The sequence below is a fragment of the Anthonomus grandis genome, chromosome 1 (genome assembly GCF_022605725.1).
Source record: "Anthonomus grandis grandis chromosome 1, icAntGran1.3, whole genome shotgun sequence".
NCBI lineage: Eukaryota > Metazoa > Arthropoda > Insecta > Coleoptera > Curculionidae > Anthonomus > Anthonomus grandis.
The window spans coordinates 28,698,418-28,723,088 of NC_065546.1; the positions used below are offsets into that span (position 1 = coordinate 28,698,418).

At 35.0% G+C, this 24,671-nt stretch overlaps 1 protein-coding gene and 1 long non-coding RNA gene across 6 annotated transcripts; one reads left to right on the forward strand and one right to left on the reverse strand.

The window, feature by feature from the left end:
• Positions 1-4: 4 nt before the first annotated feature.
• On the reverse strand, positions 5-16,974 carry LOC126738638 (uncharacterized). Of its 5 annotated transcripts, XR_007661405.1 has the most exons (6): positions 16,853-16,965; positions 15,655-16,212; positions 9,712-9,890; positions 6,054-6,327; positions 1,453-5,994; positions 7-1,383 (listed from the first exon to the last, which is right to left on the reverse strand). It is a non-coding gene; the product is annotated as an uncharacterized LOC126738638 (long non-coding RNA). The 5 variants fall into 5 exon arrangements; XR_007661410.1 differs by lacking the exon at positions 15,655-16,212 and having other exon boundaries at positions 5-1,383; positions 9,712-9,887; positions 16,853-16,974; XR_007661407.1 differs by lacking the exon at positions 15,655-16,212 and having other exon boundaries at positions 5-1,383.
• A 5,435-nt stretch (positions 16,975-22,409) lies between these two features.
• LOC126750566 (piggyBac transposable element-derived protein 3-like) lies at positions 22,410-24,620 on the forward strand. The gene is made up of 2 exons (XM_050460218.1): positions 22,410-22,532; positions 22,659-24,620. The coding sequence occupies exon 2, from the start codon at positions 23,410-23,412 to the stop codon at positions 24,349-24,351; it is 942 nt and encodes a 313-aa protein (XP_050316175.1). The 5' UTR covers positions 22,410-22,532; positions 22,659-23,409; the 3' UTR covers positions 24,352-24,620.
• The last annotated feature ends 51 nt before the right edge of the window (positions 24,621-24,671 follow it).

Sequence of the window (24,671 nt, forward strand, 5' to 3'; positions counted from 1 at the left end):
AACTATTCATCGTAGAAGCTTGCGATAAAAAAATGTATTACTAAAATGGCCAAGAGAATGACCTGGAAATTATTTTCAAGTTTCTAAAATGGCCGCTAGGGGGCGCAACTGCAATCTTGAATCTAGAAAACTGATGTTTCTGTAAATTTTGCTGAATTAACCCAACAAAAAAAAATAGTTGATTATTAAAGTAGAGACTAATCCGAACTTTTTTTATTTGAATAGTTTTGCTGTATCTCTAAAAATAAAGTGGTGGGGGGTGTTCAAAAGTTGGCTTAAAACACACCCTGTATACTAAAAACGCCTTAGCCGATTTTATCAAACTTGGGCTAGTTGAATAGAGCTATTATCAAGCTACGAATATTATTATATTTCATGTTTTTTTAGTTTTACATCTCGCCGCTAGGGGGCTTTTTTCGGCTTTCTGACACAAATAACTAATTTTCTCAAAAAACTTAAATGCAATGGTATAAATTTTTTTATACAAAAAAAATAGCTTAATGACGCCTAAATATGCTTGCGAAAACCGTATCTTAATATCTTTATCCTAACCTAAAATTTAGGCCAAAGAAAATTTTATGGAAATCCTGAGAATTTCTTTTATAATGTAAGTTGTGGCCCTATAAAGGACCGATTTTAAAAAGAAAGGGTTTTAATGACCCCGTAAATGCTCGAAATGCTGACCATCACGCTCTATGCATTGCTGAAGCCTCTCATGGGTAGATGGAACTGCAGCTTCAATTTCGGCTCTCGGTATGGTATGTATTGCATTACGAATGCGGTTTTTCATATCTTCTCTAGTCGTAGGCTGAGTCTGAAATACAATGTCCTTTAACCGCCCCCATAAATAGAAATCAAGACAGGTTAAGTCTGGGGATCGCGGAGGCCATGGAAACAGGCTTCCTCTTCCAATCCACCGCTGTTGAAAAATGTTATTAATATGCTCTCGCACATTCCTAGCAAAATGTGCTGGACAACCATCCATCTGCAAAAACAAATTTTGCCGGACTTCCAGTGGCACATATTCCAGCAACAACGGTAATTGATTTACCAAAAAGTCGAAAAAAACATTGCCATTTAGAGATTGCTCAAAAAAATATGGTCCAATAACGTTGCCTCCAAGTATACCACACATTTAAACTCTAGCGCCCTTGGTGCTGAACTTCACGCAACCAATGCGAATTTTCTGCAGGCCAATAATGCATGTTATGCAGGTTGACTCTACCGTCACTATTAAATGTGGCTTCATCGGTCCAAAGAATTTTAAATAAAAAATCTCTGTCCTCGCGTATCATGCCTAATATCCAATGGCAATAGTCCAACCTACGGTCAAAGTCTGCTTCTTCCAATGCCTGATGTAAATTAACATGATATGGGTGCATTCTATAAATATATTTAAAAAAAAGCTGAACTTAAATAAATCCATATATGGCCATGGCTATTAGAATTTACCTATTGTCCTTCAAAATATTTTGAATCGTTGTTCTTGATATGCCTAATTCAAGGGATAATGCTCTTGTGCTAACATGAGGATTTCCTTCAATATATCACAGTACGCTGTTAATATTGTCCACATTTCTTCTAATTCTTGGCCGTTGAAACCTAGGCCGAAAACTACCATTGGCTCGTAAGTTCACCACTAATCGGGGAAAAAATCTAATATCGCAAGAACTTTGATTTGGATATCGAGCAGCATAAACTCTTTTTGCTATTGCAGCAATATAAAGACGTTCAAAATAAACCGCAAGCATATTAACAGCTTCATCGTTCGTAAAACGCATTTTGCAAAAACAAAAAATGCTCAAGTAACGTAAAACTTTTGACAACTTACCATTGACAATTTGAGGAATGTTTATAATTTGAGTAGACATTTGTTTTGTTGCATTCCATGGCCTGCTTTCTAATAATTATTTTTTTCGTATTATATCCATAGTGAATATATAACATAAAATAGGTCTGATTTTTGATATAAGCATTATTAATACTTATCTTTTAGTGATATTAGGTAATATTTTCAAAAATAGTAAATTTTGTTTTCAAAAGTAGTGAATTTTAAAAAATTCCAAAATAATTAGTATAAAAAAATAAAAATTTAAGGGTATAAAATGTTCTTTGGCCTATATTTTAGGTTAGGAACAAGATATCGAGTTGCGGTTTTCGCAAGATTATTTAGACATCATTTAGCTATTTTTTTCTATGAAAAAAAAATCATATCAACGCATTTAAGTTTTTTGAGAAAATTAGTCATTTGTGTCAGAAAGCCGAAAAAAGCCCTCTAGCGGCGAGATGTAAAACTAAAAAAACATGAAATATAATAATATTCGTAGCTTAATAATAGCTCTTTTCAACTAGCCCAAGTTTGATAAAATCGGCTAAGGCGTTTTTAGTATACAGGGTGTGTTTTAAGCCAACTTTTGAACACCCCCCACCACTTTATTTTTAGAGATACAGCAAAACTATTCAAATAAAAAAGGTTCGGATTAGTCTCTACTTTAATAATCAACTATTTTTTTTGTTAGGTTAATTCAGCAAAATTTACAGAAACATCAGTTTTCTAGATTCAAGATTGCAGTTGCGCCCCCTAGCGGCCATTTTAGAAACTTGAAAATATTTTCCAGGTCATTCTCTTGGCTATTTTAGTAATAAATTCTTTTATCGCAAGCTTCTACGATGAATAGTTTCCCAGATACAGTACCTCGCATTCTTATTTGGCCACCCTGTACAACATAATGAAGCATTCGAAACAAAGTATAATTTTTATTCTGTCCACAACACGAATTACAAAAAATCACAAGTTCTTGAACTTCGGGATTCAATTCATTGAGTATGTAACAGCATAAAAGCAACTTCGTCTGCTCCTTTTTTTGCGGCGGTTTCTGTGTACGTATAAAAAAATGCCTCACCACTGGCTAAAACGTGAATATTAAATAAGTAGAACGATAACTGTCATTTGTAGTATACGTCATTAGTGCTAATGTTTGGCAGTGGCAAGTTTTTTTGATAATCCATAGCAATAGCTTCAATATGGCGATGTTGTTGAGCTCTTTTGCGTTCGGATCGTTTTCTTTGATAAAAAGCCTCTGCCTTCCTAAAGTGAAGTTGATTTGTCACATGTAATGTAGCAAGGTTTGAAGCCTGTGAAGGATCTGCAATTTTTGCTTTATATTCATCGCAACTGCTGCATGTGTCACTGCGCGGGTAACCGAAACTAATATTAAATTTGTTTACAAAGATAGAACGATATGACTCATGAAATTGATCTAGTCGAAAGTAATTCCTTAAACATTTGGAACATTTTCTTAACGTTTAACTCCTCTGGTAGGTAGGTTTTTTTCGACTTGTGAAGGCTATAATGTGACTGTCTACCTTTAAATGATTGAATATGAGCAAAGACAGCATTAGTGGTTTCTTGGTGTAACTTCTTTGGTCGATTGGAATGTCGACCACGACCATCTTCACCAACATGTCCGTCTTTAACAAGCATTTGCTGGATGTTTTGAATGCGCTTCGCTAATATTCCATGTAACGACAGCATTGCCTTGTTGCAAACAGGAATCTCTTTGGCTCCATTATCTCGCATTACTCGAACCTTCAAAGAAATTAACTACTGTAAAACAAGTAATGAGCTAGAACAATAATACAACTTACCTTGTATTTGTAGGAGAATGAGTGATATAAGGTCTGCTCATTATAGGATTTTATTTCATTAAAGTTTTTAATAATCGCCAAACGGTCTTGAACACCAATTACTTCAAAACATTTTAACCTTGAACAATTACAACTGCTACCAGTTTCATGTGTTTGCAATCTTAGTTTTTTTGACGAGTCAAAAACGCGACCTAATTTTGGCCTTTTTTTAGTAACGCTTGAAGATTCACACTCAGCCATCTTAAAAATTCCGTGAAAAACACGTGAAGCAGACAAAAACTCGCGAGTCACATTACCGCACTTAAAAGCAAAAGCAAACTGCTTCTGCTCTTTCTGTTGACGCCCGAATTTACTAGCATACAAGATTTTTTAAGAGTGGGGAATTTTTGGACTCTCATCCGTTTTGTATAAATCGAGTGGACCATCATCTTTTTTCCCCTGTATGGCATATACCAAAACGCACTTTATATGGTCATCTCATTTGTTTTCCTCGGCACGGTATAATAGACGTAAAATACTGGATTCTTTCCGCGATTTGGCGTGTCTATCTCAATTTTTCGTTTTTTAGACCCTCATCCTTTTTCCCCTGTGGTCGTCAAATGAAAAACAAGATTCCAAAAAAAACACTTTTGGATCTAGAACAAAAGATTAAACCTGATGCTCTGAGACTTAAAATTTTAAATAGAAAGGAACTACCAGAAGGTATAATTATGAAAATTTTCCTTCTAAAGAAGATCTTATTGCTCTTAAGACTTCAATAGATAAAAAACTAAATGAAAAATATAATCTATTATTTTATATTCTCTTGAATATGATCTCTTTGAAAAACCACAGAATAACAATACCAGATCTTGTTTGTTAGCAAATACCGGGTGGCCAACTAAGAATGGACGTCGGCGATATCTCAGGCCCTAATAGTCGTAGCGCCTTGAAAAAAATTTTGTAATAAAAGTGGCCAAAAAAAAAATGCTGGAAATTATTTTGAAGTTCATTGGTCAACCGCTAGAGGGCGCCACAGCTTCTTTAAATCTTAAAATTGCTTTTTTGCCAAAAAACCTCCGACAACGTACACCTCAAAATATTATATTAATATTCTAGGAAGATTTCCTCACAAAAAAGTTTCTACAAAAATTTCTGTCAGTTGTCAAATAAAGTGGTGGGGGCGTTTTTAGCTTGAATAAAGAAAACAGCTGAAAATCAGCTATGACTGGACCGATTTTTTTTAAACATATTTTTTTTTAAGTCTATTGTTGCCTTATTTTTTTAACCACAAAAAAATTTCAAATTACTTTTCCTTAAATCCGCTAGAGGGCGTTGACTTGTGACTAACCCTTTCTGACGGATTATTTCAAAAAACTCAAATGCAACTATATATATTTTTTTACGTCGTTAAAAGCGGGGAAGAAAACCAAAGAAACTGGTGAAAACGGCACTTCGATATCACTTGTTAAACTAAACTTATTAACAAAATAGTGTCCATTCGAAAATAAGAGTGATAAAAATGGCCATAAATTCTATTTGCTTAGACAAGCTGAATAAACTCGTATTAACTAAGAATTTTTAAAAAGAAACAAACTCAGTGGTGTTTTAGAAAATCCGAGATATAGAATTGATCGTTATACGTTTATTTATACAGGGTGTTAACTAAATAAGTTGACCAAATTGGCCTATTTTGGGAAAACTGTGCATACAGTTTATAGCTGTTCTATAGAAAAGTTTTGAAAATTTGGCACCATACCATACCATAGAAAAGTTAATTAAAGATACAACAATAAAATAATTTGACACTTGTAACAATTTTGATGACACCGGATGTAGATGAAAACTTACTTATTTTAAATAGAACACTCTATAATATGCTATTTGATATTTAAATTCTACATACAATTTTAAGAAATCTTAGGTGGTACAATAAATAATATGTTATACACATAATTTATTTAGTGCCTCCCCAAATGTTCAAAATGCATTCCATCATTTTCTATGCACTGAAACATCTTTTGTTCGGTAGAGAAAACTGCAGTCTCTACCTCAGCAAATGAGAGAGTCTGCATGCAATCCCTAATCCAGCCAATCATATTTTGTCGCGTCGTAGGTCTTTTTGCAAAAACAATTTCTTTAATTCGACCCCATAAATAAAAATCCAGGCACGTTAGGTCTGGTGATCTAGCCGGCCATGGAAAGGTACTGCCCCGTCGTATCCATCTACCAAGGTAGGTAGCATCTAAAAACTCCCGAACATTTCGGGCGAAATGTGCTGGCTGTCCAATCGTGCTGGAACATCATTCGTTGGCGAATTTCAAGTGGCACATCCTCTAATAAAATTGGCAATTCCTCCCTTAAAAACTGCAAATAATTTGCACCATTTAGTGCGTTGTTAAAAAAAAATGGGCCGATAATTCTACCTCCTAATATTCCTGCCCAACAATTTAAAGACCAACGGCCTTGATGCTGGACTTCTCGCATTCAGTGCGGATTCGTTGGTGACTAGTAATGAATATTGTGGAGATTCACGCCTCCATTGCTGTGAAATGTAGCCTCATCTGTCCACAATATGTTTGAAAGCACCTGAGGATCCTCTGCAATCATACCCAAAAGCCAGTGACAATGGTCTAGCATTCGGTCAAAATCTTAAATGCACTTAATTCTTGATGCAGGACTAAATGATATGGATGAAACCTGAAACAAGATGATGACTGCTGATTCAACAGAATAGACCAATCTGGTGCTTTTCGTGTAAAAATTGGGATATAGAACATAGATGGGAAATAGAAGTTACTATTGGGAACCAAAATATTTTTATATCTGAAAATGATTACTTTAAGGTTACATTCATTAAAACAATTAAAAATAACAACACCATGACTGTCTATGCAGCGTGTGTAAAATATATTTCCTTTTTTTATACATAAATATTTGTCCGAAAAAATATAAGTTAATATTGATATATGTAAATGACAGTATGCATGTCCTAGAGTTCCAGGAAAAGGAGAGAAGACAAAGCTTTCAAAAACACCTACTGAAGCCGTAGTAATATCCAGACATTAAAATACTAAAATGTACCCAAATGCCTGAAATAAAGCATAAAAAAAAGTTTATCATTACCTCATGAATACTAAGAAGATCTATATAGGATGGGAAAGGCTTATGTGTATAAAGACTTTGGAGCTGTCAACAATTTTACCATAAGGGACACTTATGTACCCACAACCGAGTTTGTTGTAGGTGTTCTGGGGAACATAATGTTAGAAACTATCGAAAGTCGTATAATCAAATGTAAAAATTGTGAAATAAATATACTATTCTACTATAACAAAAATCATGAAGCTAATAATTCAGTGTCCGAGTTACCAGTACCATTTGGCCCTTGCAAAATCTAAAATAAATTATGGATAATTTTGATTTTAAAAATGTTGACATTGACATTATTGAAGAAAACACACCCGAATATATGCTGGTAACACCGACTGAATTATCTAGTCATATAAATTGTGATAAAAAAATACTAGCTGAATGCCCGCGGCGTTGCTCGCGTGAAATTTGAAAAGAAAACAAAAGTTCTACCGAATGACTTCTTTGTAAACAAACTTTTGTTTTGCCTTCTTGTAATATGTAAAAATATTAATTTTCAATGCTATAAGTTTAAAAAGAAAGAAAGAAAGAAAATGTCCTACATTACATAAGAATAATCTTGTGTACAAGCATCCTACAAGCTAAAAAAACAAAACAAAAATACAATTTCAAAAATTGACAAAACAATGAACAAATTTAAACACAAGAAGACAAAACTTTTTGAACATACTTGAATTAAAGATAACTAAATAAAACATCAATTACTAAATAAAGGTAAACTTGTTGACAAAACTAGAGAAGAAAAAAGGAAAAAAAAACTTTCCAACATGCCCAAGGTTAAAACCTATCATTAAAAAAGTCATCCAGGTTATATTATTCCTTAGCCAATAAAAGCGACTTTAATTCTCTTTTAAATTTATTAACATCAGATATATGTCTAACACATAGAGGAACATGATTGTAAATTTTTTTACTTATGTAAATTAATGAGTTTTTGGTAAGGGAAGACGTAGGAATAGGTAGGGGAACATCATTTACACGACGAGTCAAATGACCAGTGTCAGAGGGTAGTTTGGGAATTTTGTGAATAAGAGCAGCTGTTTCTAAGATAAAGAGTGAAAAAAGAGTTAGGATTGTTTCATAAATGAAGAGGGATTTGCAAGAATCTCTTAACTTAGCAGAAGACAGGTATCTAACTGCTTTTTTTTTAATAACAAAGACAATGTTAAGTAGCCCCTTATTGGTTAAACCCCAAAAAGGCAAGCCATACCGAATATGAGATTTAATAAGTGAAAAGTACACTGAACGTGCAACCACCCCTCCCAGCTCTTGTTTTGCCATTCTTACTGCAAAACATCCAGAAGATAATTTCCCAGTTAAATGTAAAATATGATCTTCAAACCGAAGGCGATCATCAATGGTAATTCCTAGGAACTTGCAGCACTCTTTATTCTGCAAGAGGGAATTTTCGTCAAACATCAGACCCTGAACATCGCACTTAAACCCCATAATAGACGTCTTTCTTACATTAAACACGAGCCTGTTGGAAGCACACCACCCTGATAAAATCTGAAGGTCTTCAAGGATACAAGTCTTCATATAATCAGAATTTTTATGGCTCCATAGTATGGTGGTATCATTAGCAAACTGAACCACCTTGCCCTGCAGTTTTAATTAACTCAAGTCATCCACATACACTAAAAATAACAGTGGTCCCAACACTGAACCCTGGGGAACGCCGTATTTTGGGGATCTAGATGCCAAACGCCCAGACACTGTAATCTTCTGAGTACGATTTGATAGATAGGACTCAAGCCATTGCAACGCTACGCCCCTAAAACCATATTTATCGAGCTTAGATAACAGTATTCCATGATCCACACAGTCAAATGCTTTGGATAGATCACAAAACAGTGCCGCCGATGACTCTCCAGAATTCAAGGACACATAGACGCTCTCCAAAAAGCTAAAAACAGCATCATGAGTCCCTTTACCGGCTTGAAATCCAAACTGATTTGCAGACAAAATGCGGGTGGCGGAATTTTCGAGAATCTGTTGTTTTCATTAAAATGAAATTAAATTGAAGTGTTTTGCAGCTTTTTTCGGAAAATCAATTAATTTAAGGATAAAAAAAAGATGTTAAAATCTTAAAGGATGGTTTTAACCCCTTAAAAAAACAAAAAAATGGAAATTAGTTAAAAATATAAAATAAAAATAACGTGTTTCGTCGTCTTTTAAAGAAGTACATAGTTTTGAAGCTATGATACATAAGGGGTGGTTTCAACCCTTTCCCGGAGGAATTTCAAAAAATCCCTTCTTAGTGTAGTTCCCTACATAACCATAGGAATGTTGTCCCCAAATTTCATATTTCTAGGTTTTACCGTTTGGGCTGTACGTTGATATCAGTCAGGACAAGTCTTTTTATACAATATTTTTGTATATAGAGATAATGCATTTGAAAAAATTGTGGGATCAAGTGAAATTTAAATAATCTCTTGGTTTTTATTACTTCATATAATATTATTTCTTATTGTGATATAATAGTCCTTTCAGAATGTCCTTACCCAGAAAGCACATACAATATTTATATTACGAGGCATAATATATATTACAATGAAGCACACTATAATTCATTTGATGGAGTTTTTATAATGCAGAAAAATCAATTAAATCCTCTTTTTTTTAATTATAAGCTGTCATGAGGTGACTACTATGAAAGTTAATGTAAAGAGTATAAATTAATAATCTACCGGTCCCCGTCAACTAATATATATACTTCAATTTTTTGACGACCTTGATTTATTTATTAAAAATAGTCAGAATTTAATATAGATTGGTATAAAATAGTCAAAAATCTAATATACTTGGGGGACATAAGCATAGATTTAATAAGCAGAAGTAGGTAATCAAAAAGTTACAAAATACCTATTTAATTAATTCAAATGGTTTTGTATCTATGTGTAATAAAATTAACATATCAAACGAACTTACCTGTGAGTGAAGTTCGATATTAATTATATGAACCACCTTTTTCCTCAGATCATAAACAAATGTAGTCCCTCCTACTTGGCTAAAGGCCACAAGTTTTAAAGTCCTCGTTTCCTAGTCCTTTTTTTTTTTTGACGTAGGTGGTGTTATTAGCGCCAGCCGTACCATCCCCACCATACCTACTAAAATCATTTCTTTAAAGTAGATGTCTGCAACTAAAGACTTAAGATACAGGGTTGGGCGTTTTGCATGTAAGGGAGGGATATGAACTGAGGAAAAAGGTGGTTAGTGAGGTGGTTCATATAATTAATATCGAACTTCACTTACAGGTAAGTTCATTTGATATGTTAATTATATTCCCACCTTTTTCCTCAGATCATAAACAAATGTAGTTGTTCAAAGACCCTATTAGTTGCAAGCAACAGCATGTGCTTAAGTTTTTATAATTAAAATTCTTATATCTTAATATGCATAATAATATATTATTTTAATAAAAATAACAAAACATAACTTTCTTACAACGTAGTTTTACACTATTCAATGACATAATGTTTTAAACATAATTTTAATATTTATACATTTAAATCACACATCAAGAATTATTTGTAACTAGCATTCTCAAATGTTGTCCTATATTTTTTAGTATCAATCCCACTCTTGTTCATTACTGTTTTAATGCAACGGCTCAAGGTTTGAGGCGAAACTGGCTTATAGGTTTTTTTTTTTAAGTTAAAAGAGTGTTGAAATATTCCCCGATGAGATTGGCTTATTTCTAAATAATGTTTTAACAGAATACTAATGCATCTTTGGGGAGAAGTGTGTTTATAGAAAAACTTTTATATAGTAAAAGATTGGTTGATATTCATTTCTATTAATTGTTTTTTTTTTGTCCGGTAGCTTTTTCACATTTACCCTGAGTCATTTTTATATTATGGATATGAATAAGAGAAAGAGTTTGTACTCTATGACCTGTACTCAAAGCCAATAGTGTTACTAATTTGAAGGGAATGTCTATAAGAGACAATTTTTTTTTGTTTTTGTTTTGTAAAGGGTAAAATGACTTAAGATAAGAGATTTCAATTTCAGGATCCCAAGTGTAAGAGTATTTGGGCTTCAACGGTTGTGAATTTAAAGCACCTTTGAAAAATCTCTTTCATTTCATTACATTTTCTCTTGAAAATTCGATTATCTGCCATCAAATTAGGATGAACAATTAGGTTAAAAAAAAAACATGCTTTATTGTTATTAACAAAGAAAGATTGTTCTAAACAAAGCTACCTTAAGTTACTACCACTAAACTTACCACTACACCCATACACACTCGAGTTCTAAAACAAACATCAGAAAACAATACATAAGAACAGCAGAAAAAAAATACATAAAAAGTAAATTAAATTCCATAATTATCCACTCAAGTATAAGACAGCAAAGAATTCTAACCATACAAACAATTCAAATACTGTAAACTTACACTTAGGGAAAATTAGAATGTGTCGACGTAGTATTCATCCAGTGAATAGTAACATTTTTCGGTCAAAAGTATTTTCAATTTACGTTTAAAAGTGTTAATACATGTTGCCTCCCTGATTCCGCCTGGTAAACGATTGAAAATTTTGATTACCTCGTAGAAAATAGATTTTTTAGTTAATGTGGAGAAGGGGTTTGGAAGATTTAGATCGTTCACTTGACGCGTTAAGTATCTTGGATTTGGGGTTATAAATTTAAAGCGATTTGCAAAAACTAAGCAGGCCACTTCCTGAATGTAGAGGGAGAAGACAGTGTGTATGCCCAGCCTAACAAATAATGGGCGACAGGAATCTCTTGGTTTAGCCCCACAGATGTAACGTACAGCACGCTTCTGTAAAACAAGCAGCATTTGTAGAAAGTAGGCAACTGCATTACCCCAGAAGCAAATGGCATACCTAAGGTGGGATTCAATTAATGAAAAATATACAGATCTTCCAAACTCCATGCCAAGCTCCAGGGTAGCCACTCTGACTGCAAAACAACCTTTTTGCAAGTACCGAGGATATGCTCTTCAAATCTGAGTTCTCTGTCAATGAATATACCCAAAAATTGTGTATTATCAAACTGCTGAACTACTGAATTAGAAAAAGGCTTGTGGTCTAGAGCACACTTAAAACACAATAATTTGGTTTTATGAGGATTTAGTAACAGCAAGTTTGATTCAAACCAGAAATTTACTGCCTGAAGATCAGTTGCTAATGTAGTTCGCAGAGTATCTGTGTCTGGGCTGTGCCAGAGAAGTGTGGTATCATCGGCAAATAGAGTAAATTTCCCCCGTACATTAAGATTGGTAAGATCATTTATGTATAGGAGAAAAAGTATAGGTCCCAAAACTGAACCCTGAGGAACTCCCAAGGTGATAGGATGGTAATCAGAGTACTTAGATCCTACAAGCACTCGTTGTTGCCGATCTTGCAGATAGGAAGCAAACCAAGAAGATGAAACTCCCCAAAATCCATAATGATGAAGCTTCCGCAGCAGAACCTATGGCAGACACAATCGAAAGCCTTCGACAAATCACAAAAAACTGCCGCCGAAACTCCATCATTTATCTGGGAGTAAAGCTCATGAAAAAAATTAAACATGGCATCATTGGTACTGATATTTTCACGGAAGCCAAATTGAAGTCTGGTGAGGATGTTTTTGGACTTTAAAAAGGACACTATTCGATTTTTAACCAGTTTTTCGATTACCTTTGATAGCGTAGACAAGAGAGAGATGGGACGAAAGTTGGAAGGATTATCAAGAGTTCCACCCTTGTGAATTGGGATAACTTTAGCTGATTTTAGGCAAGATGGAAATATCCCCTTGCTCCAAGCTCCAAGAAAGGTTAATTGCGTCAACCAGTGCCTTTAGCGCCGTTTCTGGAAGGTTGAGAAAAATCTTAGCTGAAAGGTTGTCTTCTCTAGTTGAATTTTTATTTTTTTCAGTATACAGAGTTCGTTTAGGTTTGTAGGTATAAAGAAGAAGGATTTTGGAAGATGAATGGCTGGCATAAAGGAAAGAGGATCCACTGAAGGGTTCAAATTTTGCTGAAGTTGTAGAGCAATATTAGAAAAAAAATTGTTAAAATCATTGGGAGAGACTTCAGGGCATTGTCTTGACTGCTTACCACAATTGTGACGAATATCATTAATAATTTTCCAACTCTCTTTATATTTGTTAGATGAACCACTTAAACGGTTGGAGTAGTAAGTTTGCTTAGAGATTCTTATCAGATGATGATACAAGGCTCGGTAAGATTTGAAATAGTTATGAAAAACTGGAAAGTTAGTGAACTTTCTTATTGTGTGTGAAGAGATCTCAGATTTCTTGAAGATACTTTCAAACCCCTCGTGAACCAAGATTTTATAGGTTTGGATTTCGGTTTGATTTTAATCATTGGGAAGGAAGCATCAAAGAGCTTAACAATTTTTGTGTGCAAGGAAGATAAATCGAAAATAGAATTCCAGGACTCAAGAGCTGAAATATGATGAAACTTATTAAAGTTATTAACACCAAAAATTCGACCATATCGCTGTGCAGATACAATACATTCCTTTTGTATATTTGCTATTTTACATAGTATAAACTCATGATAAAGCAGAATTTGCGACTGTACACTCCACGGAGTCATATGGAAAATTAGAACAAATATAGTCAATAGTAGAGCTTGTTGACTGTGTTATACGAGTAGAATGTTTTACATGCATATGTATATTAAATGCCCCTGAATGAATTTTTATCATTAAAGTTGATATTAAAGTCTCCTGTAAGAACTACACAAGCCGCCGATGGAATTTCAAACAAAAGTGCCTCTAATTTTAAAAAAGAATTCGCTGCAGTCACCTAGAGGAGATCTATAAATACAAATTACATATAAGTTTATGGATTTGGGGTAAATTACAGTAAATTCAAAAGTCATTTCCTTTAGGAGATGTTTAAATTTATCTACCTGTTGAAAAGAGTTGTGTTCTAAAAAGTTTTTACATAATAATATCATACATCCACCATGAGAAGACAAAATCCGACAAAAACTAGACAAAATAACATAATTTGGTAGATCAATAAGCTCACCCGGTTTAAGCCAGTGCTCAGTAAGTAATAAAATACTAGGATAGTTTAAGTCATGCAAAAAAAGTGAAAGTTCACTAGTTTTATGTCGCAGAGATTGAATATTTAACAACATTAGAGTTAGTTGGCTAGGTAAAACAATAGATTGAATGTGTTTTACATTTACATGATTGTTGCTAGCTCGTATGTCAACAGTAGAGAGTTTACTATTCCCAAATGTTACATTGGACTGAGATGTTGACAGTCTTGGTGAAAATTCAATTTAATATTATTTAATTGACAGAAATCAATGAGATAATGTACCATGCGCTCCTTATTTATGTAATCACCAACAATGGGTACAAGAGTAGTTCCATTCAGGGATTCAATGCATTTTGAGATTTCACGATGTTGTGACGTTATAAATGAATTAAGTATGGGCCTATTTTTAAACAGAGAAGGTCCTATTAAAACTAGGTTTGTATTATCCATGTTTCTAAGTCTTTTATGAATATCCCCAATGCTGCATTGTTGCCCGAACACTGATTCAAGTGAACCAAGAAACACAAAAACAAAGTCAGATTTAGTAAACCATTTATAGCTGCTCTAATGTTATTTAAGGAACCATACCTTTTTCCTTAATCAAAGCACTTAGTAAAAACTGTAACAATTCTAGTACAGAAGGACTATACATGCAAATATACCCGCAGAATTGCCACCATAACTTTAAGGCAAAGTAGTATTGTTTAACGGTTGATCAAAGATAAATTTATTTTTATGGCATCAGGGGGCACTCCTCTGCAGAGGTAGCCTTCTTGCATAACACCCCAATCACCAATCAAAGCTGCCCCCACTGCAAGTGAGGGGATCTTTAAATAGAAAGGAGAAGAACTTCTTTCGGTTTAAGAATTAGCATTTCTGAGTCCAGCATTTCCTTGAATTTAGGGAATCATGCTTGAGTAGGCCAATAGGGTGCCACAACAATGCCTCGAGCATTTTAGGTCAAAATCTTTCTCAGAATTTTGGTAACAAATTAAAGGTGGGAAGGCATAGAAGTAATCTCCCCATAAGACTGTAAAGGTGTCTACCAAAATTGCCTCTGGGTCCTTAAACCAAGAGGCAAACTTGGTTTCAGCAGTTTTTTTTTCAACAGTTTTTTGTTAAAGGAAAGCTAAGCCCCATATTGATAGAGTCAAAGTTAAAGCCTAAGGACTTACAGTATTGACTTGGTCACAAAAGACTTTTTTAAAATTTATAAGGAAACCTAGTTCTGTAAGTAAATCACATGCAGTTTTTATATTTCTATTACACTTTTCTACTTAGTCTGCCCAAGAAAAAAAAAATATTAAGATAATTTACTGACCAAAACCCTCGCTTTTTAAGATGAGGCTGAACACAAATTGAAGTACATGCAGGTAAACTCATACTGATTCAAAATAAAATCTTAAAATTTCTGATGACTCTTACTAATAGGTATCAGGAAAAGTCTCTTTTAGGTCAATAGTGGACATATAACAATTTTTTGATATTAAATTTATTGCTAGCTTTCTATCCTCTACCTTAAAATGTTCGGTTTTTCCAAGTGTATTTAGGATTTTTAATTTTAGAATAAATCTATTTGAACCATCTGGTTTTGGGCGTAGAAAAATATTTGAAATTTGAAAATGATTTTAAAAATAAAATATTTAATAGGTTATCTATGGCCCACTTCAGACCAGTTTTTTCTTTTCAAGAATACCAAATCCTCTCTTTTTGGAGGATATTTTTGGACCACTTTAGATAAAGGAGGATCTTATACCCCTCCAACGAGGATAAAATATGTTTATCATTACAGTAAGGTGTCCATTTATTTTTAAACATGGCAAGTTGGCCAGCAATTTTTCTTACCGTTGTTTTTTCCAGTTCTCCTTCTGGCTCTGCTTTTTCTTTGGATCTGACCAGCTCTTGCTCCTCTGCTGTCTGTCTTTTGGTTGAGCATTTGAGTGCCCACCCCACTGAGGCTGGACCCTCTAGCCGGAGGTGATCTGTTTGGAAACCATCTTCCGAGGAGGTGGGCTCTTGAAGTTTAAATTCTTCTTTTCGACAAGAACAGAGCTATGTTTCTCCAAGGTCTTTGCTTGCTCCAGACATTTGGAGAGGTTAGCCCCAAAGAGCAACTTACTAATTTTTTAGAATCGCAATCCTGCCCCAAAATTTTGAAACCAATAGATCCAAGTAAATTTTGCGAATTGGTTCAGTTTGACACAGAAAAAGGAATTAACCTAAATTCTTTGATTTGCTCAAGTCCAGATCCGCATATTTTTTTTTAAACAGTATTTTGTTTGTTTACTAGATTGACAACTGACAGTTCATCCGTCAGCGGTAACAGCTGTCTTCCCCCCCTCTTTTCTTCAGAATAATAACATCATAAACGGATTCCAGGCGGTCTATCGGTAATTACCGTTCCTAAATGATATTAACCAAACAGGTCCAAGCGGTTATAGTTATAACCATATATGTATAAATTACCATTATTTTTTTATTTATACATATATGGTTATAACCGTGTTGAGATACGTGACGTCACCAATTAGCCCTTTATACGTCATCAATTTAGAACAGTAATCCCACCAGTTAACCCACGTCCGGAGCTGTTTTCTAAACGTCAAATGTCAACAGCCTCACATTCTGGCACAGTGTGGCCAGAATTCTCAAAGCGTTGTCGCCAGATATACCGAAATTTATCGCCCAAAATCGCCATTTTCATTTTTAACCTCACCAATAGAGGGCGCGCGCAAAAAAACATTCATTACATTAATATGAGTGGTTGGTACCACTATATATTAATGTATCATCGTTGTCTGATACCTTTATTTAAACAATGGTATTATGTATCAAAAGCATCCCAAATAATCATATACCATAAACCGTTGACTAAACATTTGCCCACCAATCCAGCAATAATTAATAAAATTAAAAGTTACTATTTGCCTTACCACCACAAGAGAGCACAAATAAAACCGCCGAACACAGAACACCCAGATAGAACCCTTATACCATTTTTATTTGTTTTAAATTTTAGTTGGATACCTGGTTACCTGCTTACCTTGAAATAAAGGTTCTCGTTCCCATTCGCTTTTGTGTTTTTTTTTTCATATTTCGCCCATTTCCCCATATTATATAAATAATTTTATTTTTATAAATAATCGAAGAAATCGCATATTGACAAGTACTGATTGACAGTATTGACAAGAGCGGAAACTGTCAAAAGTGTCAGTCAACAGAAAGTTGTAAGAGCGGGTCCACACTCCACAGCAGCGAAAACGCAACGCATCGGAAAATTAGATAGTCGCGGATGTACGAACAACTCATAGTAATTATTATCGAACGGTTTACAAACGGATCCGTTTTTAAGAAAAATTATTGCTTATCTAAGTTTTGTATTTACCTGATCGCCCAACTGAATTTGTAAATCGCCCAATTTGCGACTTGCGATTTTAACCAAAAAATGGTCGCAACATCTCTAAAAAAGTAGCCCAAATTGCGATAAATCGCCCAATCTGGCCACGCTGTTCTGGCATTGGCAGAAACAAAGGTGAAACCTTCAACAACAAATGTTCACCTCATTTATCCTGGATACGATCTATACACCCGATTTCGACTAAACTTTGGATTGGCAGTATTTGTCAAGAGCGATTTGAGTTGCCAGCGGGAGGAAACGCTTGAACCTGCGGACTTCGACGTCATGTGATTCAAAATAATAGCCAGTGGAGCTACAAAATTTATCTGCTGTATCTACAGACCATCAAGCGACACCCAATATAGGCGGCTCTTTTTGAACCTGGTTGATTGCATTAACCAACTGCAAATTGACTAGCCAAGCGCAGAAATCATCGTCATGGGTGATTTCAACGTTCACAATATCAACTGGCTGCGCTTCTCCAACAAGAACGACGATGAAGGACGAGAAGCTGAGCTATTTGCCACCATATGCAAGCTTACGCAGCTTGTGGAGGAACCTACCAGAATCCCCGATCGAGACGGCGAGTTCGCGAGTCTCCTAGATCTGGTCTCGGCTTCAGACTCTTACACTGTATCAGTACATGCCCCCCTAGGAACATCGGACCACAAATTGATAACAGTCTCTTGCCAGTTGGAGGTTAAAACGCAGGATCCTCCGATGCCGCGGAAGGAATGGCACTATAAATCAGCAGAGTGGAACCATCTTCGGGAATTTTATCGCTCATTCCCTTGGAAAGAGGTCTGCTTTAGAACCAATAACATCTCAGAATGTGCAAACCAAATTAAGGAGACGATCTTGGCAGGAATGGAAGCTTATATCCCTTTTTCTACTAAATGCGGATCAAACAACAAGCAATGGTTCAACCTGAATTGCAAAAAGGCAGTAAACACTAAAAACGCAGCATATCGCAAATGGCGTCAACATCCTTCCATCGAAAATCGGAGGAACTTTTTAGCCTCCAGAAATAGCTGCAAGCGAATTATTGATGAATGCAAAGAGAGTCACAACAACAGGATCAAAAACAAACTGTTAAACTGCCCAAATGGAACAAGATCTTTCTGGTCGGTATCGAAAGCCGTTAGTCAAGGATTTGCTAAGTCGGCCTTGCCACCTCTAACAGCAGATGATGGTTCTAGCGCGGTAACAGCAAGGGAAAAAGCCAACTTACTGGGTAAACTCTTCGCGTCCAATTCTACTCTGCACTCGCAAGGCAAAACACCGCCATATTTGCCAAGGGTGAATTCATCGATGGGAGAAATTTCGTTTCCCCAACGAATTATAAAAAAAAATCTTAAAAGCGTAGACACCAACAAAGCTTCTGGACCCGAGGGAATTCCAGCCCTAATACTAAAACGTTGTGCAGACGAATTGACTCCTCCCTTATGTAGACTGTTCACGGCGTCGTATAAATAGGACCAATTTCCAACAAGCTGGAAAACTGCTCGAGTGCAAGCTGTGCCCAAAAAGGGTAAGAAGACGATGCCCTCCAATTACCGCCCGATTGCAATAGTTCCAGTAATATCGAAGATTATGGAGAAAGCAGTCAACCAACAACTGTTAAGATATCTGGACTAATCAACGATCATCAATACGGCTTCCGAAAGCTTAGATGCACCGGCGATCTTCTGGCTTACGTCACACACTTGTGGACGGAGGCCATGGAGAAACACGGCGAGTCCCGCTTAGTCGCTCTTGACATTTCCAAGGCATTTGACAGAGTGTGGCATGAGGGACTACTAACCAAGCTCTCAATCGGCATACAAAACTCATTATTGAATTGGATCAAAAGTTTTCTTGAACAACGAACAATCCAAGTAGCCGTCGATGGATACCTCTCCGACAAATTTAACATTAACGCTGGAGTCCCTCAAGGATGCATTCTGTCCCCCACCCTTTTCTTGATATATATCAACGATTTATTAGGAACCACTGTCAATCCAATCTACAGCTTTGCGGACGATAGTACACTTATTTCCACATTTAAGTCTGCCAAACCAATGACAGCCGCAAGTTCTCAGAATCTTAGGCAGCAACAAGTAGCTTCAATCAACAACGATATTAGAGCAATCTTGGAGTGGGGCGGTAACAATCTGGTCAATTTTAACGCTAAAAAAACGCAGGCTGCAGTGTTTACGATGAAGACTAACCTTGGTGGCCCGGAGCTGGTTATGGCAGGGTAAACATTGCCAATGAAATCATCTTTACATCTTCTAGGAGTCGAGGTCACCAACAGTGTGTCCTGGCATGACCACGTTGCCGAGGTCGCCAGGGCGGCTTCCAAAAAACTCGGAGTGCTTTTCAAAACGAAAAAACTGTATACACCAGAACAGCTGCTGACTCTTTATAAAGCTCAAATACGCCCTTCCCTCGAGTATTACTCGCATGTCTGGAGCTCTGCACCCAAACATAGTTTAAACCTGCTGGATTCTATACAGAAGAGAGCTATTCGTCTTATCGACAAACCAGAACTGACAAAGAGTCTGGATAGTCTGGAGCACAGGAGAAAGGTGGCTGATCTCTGTTTATTCTACCATTATTATCACGGTAAGTGCTCCTCTGAGCTGGCAGGTCTGATTCCACCCAGGGCTGTTCCGGCAAGAAGGATGCGTCTAGCAGTTGCGGCTCATTAACATCGAGTCCACCCGCCTACCCTAAGGACGTCGCTGTATTGGGACTCATTCATCTGGAGAACATCTTCTTTGTGGAACGGGCTTTCACCTCACATATTTCCCGACGCATACAACCTACAGCGATTCAAGATAAACGTCCACAAAAATATTCGCGCAAGCACCACGCCAAGAGTGACATAGGACTCTCCTCTTGTGCTTGTGTTAACCATAAAAAAAAACAATATTGAAATAAGTGCGGGAAAAAATAAAAACAAACAAATTATTTCCTTTTTAAAGATGACACAATATTTATTATGGCTAGTTTTCTTTTTTGATATTTATGTTTAAGAACTAATTACATATAACATTACTGGCGTCTGGGGTATTATTTACAAACAAACAAAATGATGACAGCGACAGCTGACAAGTTACGAAGTTACTTCAATAAAACACGTCCAAGCGGACACGATTGGTTGTTATAACGGAACTGTTTAAGGTCAACCAAGGGCTTAACCGCGGTTAAAAGCGATAGATCGCTTGGAATCGGTTATAGTCGTAGTTGAGATTGTATCTACGACATACATACTTATGTTATTGACAGTATTCCGTAGAAAGGCGAATTTTTGAACTTTGCTTCAAGGGGTATTTTTCGGACTATTATGTCAGAAAATATTATTTGAGGGCTACGGTGCCCCATTCCTGTACCAGGAACAATTTTTTGACCAATGTCAAAATTGTTTGTTTGAGGTATGGTGCCCTAAACATTATTTTTTACGTTTTAAAGCTACGGTGCTTAAAACGGCCTCTTCAAACATGAATGAGGAGCATTCTAGACCTACCTATAATATAGAATAATATTACCTGTTAGGCAATAAGAATTTTTAGACTACTGTGTCAAGAAAATTCGTTTTTGAGCTACTGTGCTCTAATTATTTAACCTAACACTTCCGTGCCCGCCGCCATCTTGACTCGTTGTCGCCAGCATTTCCGTGTTGGGAAGTGTCTGTTCAAGAAACGAGAGATCGTAATTGTCGTCGTCCTCGAACTATCCTTGATCGATAGCGTCGGGGACGCATAGAGTAATTAAAAGTATGTATTTAATATTCATTTCTCTATGTACGAAAACTAAGAACTTGTTGACGCGTCAACACAAGAAACAGGAATGATTTTAGTAGGTATGGTGGGGATAGTACGGGTGGCGCTAATAACGCCAGCTACGTCAAAAAAAAAACGAGGACTTTAAAACTTGTGGGATTTAGCCAAGTAGCAGTGAAACATTTGTTTATGATCTGAGGGAAAAGGTGGGAATATAATTCATTTGATGGAGTTATTATATTCCTGAAAAATCAACTAAATCCTCTTTTTTTAAATTATAAGCTGTCATGAGGTGACTACTATGAAAGTTAATGTAAATAGTATAAATTAATAATCTACCGGTCCCCATCAACTAATATATATACTTCAATTTTTTGATGACCTTGATTTATTTATTAAAAATAGTCAAAAATCTAATATAGATCTGTTCTTGGGGGACATAACAGATCTATATTATGTCTTGGGGGAGCAGAAGTAATCAAAAAGTTACAAAATAGCTATTTAATTAATTCAAATGGTTTTGTATCTATGTGTAACAAAATTACAAGAGAGAAGTAATACTTGCATAGACCATATATTTTCAAGAAATAATATGAAAACTAAGATAAAAAATACTTGATGATGCATGACCATGGTCTACTATTAAAATTAAAATAATAGGGAATTATTTCACGAAAATGGTCTCTTATTTAGTTATTTTTTAAAAAAGTCGATAGTATTATATAGTTTTAAAAAGGGAAAAATAAAGCGGATTTTTCTATTTAAGAATATATAGGGTGTTTCATTCAAAAAAACATAAGTCTATAATAAATTTAACCTAAAATCTTAAATTGTTCTAATCAGAGTTTATATTCGTGTTCTACGGAAAAACCTCATCAAAACCATTTTTTACTTTTTCAATATGTTAAGTAATAACGAAGATACAAGGATGGTCCCAAAATCACTCTGTAGATATCGATTTTGTACCAGTGGTGCGTTCGTGAACCACTAACTTTAGGACTATGTAAAACTCTCCCAATTTTTTTTTAGGTTTTTTGTTACGTATGAGTAGTTCGATATAAAATGAAATAAAAATTTGGAGGAATACGTTTTACGTCGATAAAGCATAGAAATATAGATGTTTAAATATTGATAAAAAATCATTATTTTTTTGATAACTTTGTATCGCCATTTTCAAAATAATTATTGTGTGTTTTACGAATATTATATCGTTTATAATAAAAACATAATGTGTACTTATGGAAATACCAAAAATGGGTTGCCACTAAAAATGGGTTTTTATAAAAATCTTGGATGAATGAAATTGAAAATGTATTCAATGGTTCATCAATGCACCACTGGTTTTATTGGTGTAATAAACTATTAAATTTCGCGTACCTAGACCAATTTCAATATCTAAATGAAAAATATGTTTCATCATTATTCGTTATAGTGTACAAGAGTTTACATCTTTTGTGATAAATTTGTTAAAAAAATGTCTTTCCGAAAATTTTTAACTCAAAGTGAATTAGAAGACGCCTTGAACGAAGTGGTTCTGAGCTTGGAAAATCAGGAAAATGGTAAGTTTGTTAGGAACTTTGATGTATGGTACATTATATAATTATTTTATTTGCTATAATAAAAATATAACAGCTCGATTATTGTTACAACATCAGCATTACAAAAAATATTATTTTTACTTTTAGACACTATTGATGCTGTTTATATTCCACCTGATGTTGATATATTGACAGACGAAGAGGAGATTGATGATGATAATAACATGGTAGATAGTCAAAGGCCTAATGACTTTTGAGCTACATGTTTCAGAGCAGCCAGAGTTGAATGAGAATGATACTGAAAATGAGGGCAAACGCATGAGAAACGAACAAGAGTGGGATCTCTCGGATGAAGGAACATTGGCTTCAAAAAGAAGAAAGTTGCTCGCTTCTGCAAGTTCAAAAGCCATTTTACCGAAGTGGAAAAAAGGTCAGATAACGTATACCCATGAACCTGTATCTACAGAATTTCAGTTTAGGGAAAATTTACAAAACCTTCTTTTTGGAAAGTCTCCCCTTGAGATATTTTATTTGTTTTTTGATGACGATGTCGTAGAACTTTTGTTAAATTTTTCTGTAAAGTATGCTCATGATAACAATCGCCATGATTTTTTAACAAAACCTGAACTTTTAAATTTCATAGGCATTCTTTTATTTTCGGGATATCATTCTTTACCTAGAATTCAACATTATTGATCAACGGATGAGGATAAAGGAATTGATCTAATAAAAAAATGCATGAGCAGGAATAGATTGCAACAAATAAAGCAAAATTTGCACTTATCAGATAATTCTTTATTGGACAAGAAAGATAAATTTTCCAAAGTTAGGCCTTTTTTAGATTTACTCAATAAGAAAAATTTGCAGTTTGAAATTTTTGCTTTCAATAGGTGAACAAATGGTGCCATATTTTGGCCGACATCCTTGCAAAATGTTTATAAAGGGAAAGTCAGTGCGTTTTGGGTTCAAATTATGGTGCCTTTGTTCATCTAATGGATACCTTTTTTATTCCCTTCTGTATGCTGGAGCTCAAGATAAAAAACACTCAGAGCTAGGTTTGGATGGTGGTGTTGTTATGAGTTTACTGTCTGTAGTAGAAAAACCACAAAATCATCAAATCTTTTTTGACAACTTTTTTTCGACTTTCAAACTTTTTGGTCACACAAAACAAAATGTTTTTTTTTTTGCAACAGGCACCATCCGTGACAATCGAACAAGCCGTTGTCCTTTTTTGGATAATAAAAAAATGGAAAAAACTGAGCGGGACGAATTTGATGCCGCTTACGATGCTAATTCAAAAATTTCTTTTATTCGTTGGAACGACAATTCAGTTGTTACAGTTGGAAGTAATATTTATAATATAGAACCGCTCACCAGGGTAAAGCGTTATAATAAAAAACAACTAATAGAAACATTCATTCAACAGCCTTATGCAATATCTCAATATAATAAGTTTATGGGTGGAGTAGATCTACACGACAATGGCATTGCAAACTACCGATCCCAAATTTTGGGAAAGAAATGGTGGTGGCCGATATTTTGCAATGCATTGGATAGTTTGGTAGTAAATGCATGGAAGATATACAACTTGGTAAATAAAAAATCACAAGTAGATTTCAAGTCATATATAGCCCTACGTCTTCTAAAAACGGACGCTAATAGAGTTGTAAGGAACGTTATTTTATACGTGCTAATATCGATGAATTGCGCTTCGATAACCAAGGCCACCTTATGGTCTCTCATGCTCAGAAGCTGCGCCGTAGATGAGGAATATGTCATAGTCATACAATATATATCTGTACAAAGTGTAATGTTCATTTGCATACAGGTTGTTTCGTGAAATATCACCAAAAATAACTTAATTGTACCTACCAGTGGTTCGTTTACGCACCAGTAATAAAAGTTGTTTTTTTGAAAGTACACAAACAAATTTTGAAAACTAAAAGTATTTTGCAGCTCTCTATAAATATTTGTATTTAAATATAACTTTATTATTTAAAATATTTAGAGTTAGGCCAAATGTTAAAAAAAAAATTGTTATTCGTTCCCAGTGGTTCGTTCACGCACTACCTTTTTTTTTCCTAAAATTAACAAAAAAACAATTTGTTTTTAATAAAAATGTGTTCTTTTATTCACGTCAATAAATACTTTTTGCAAAAA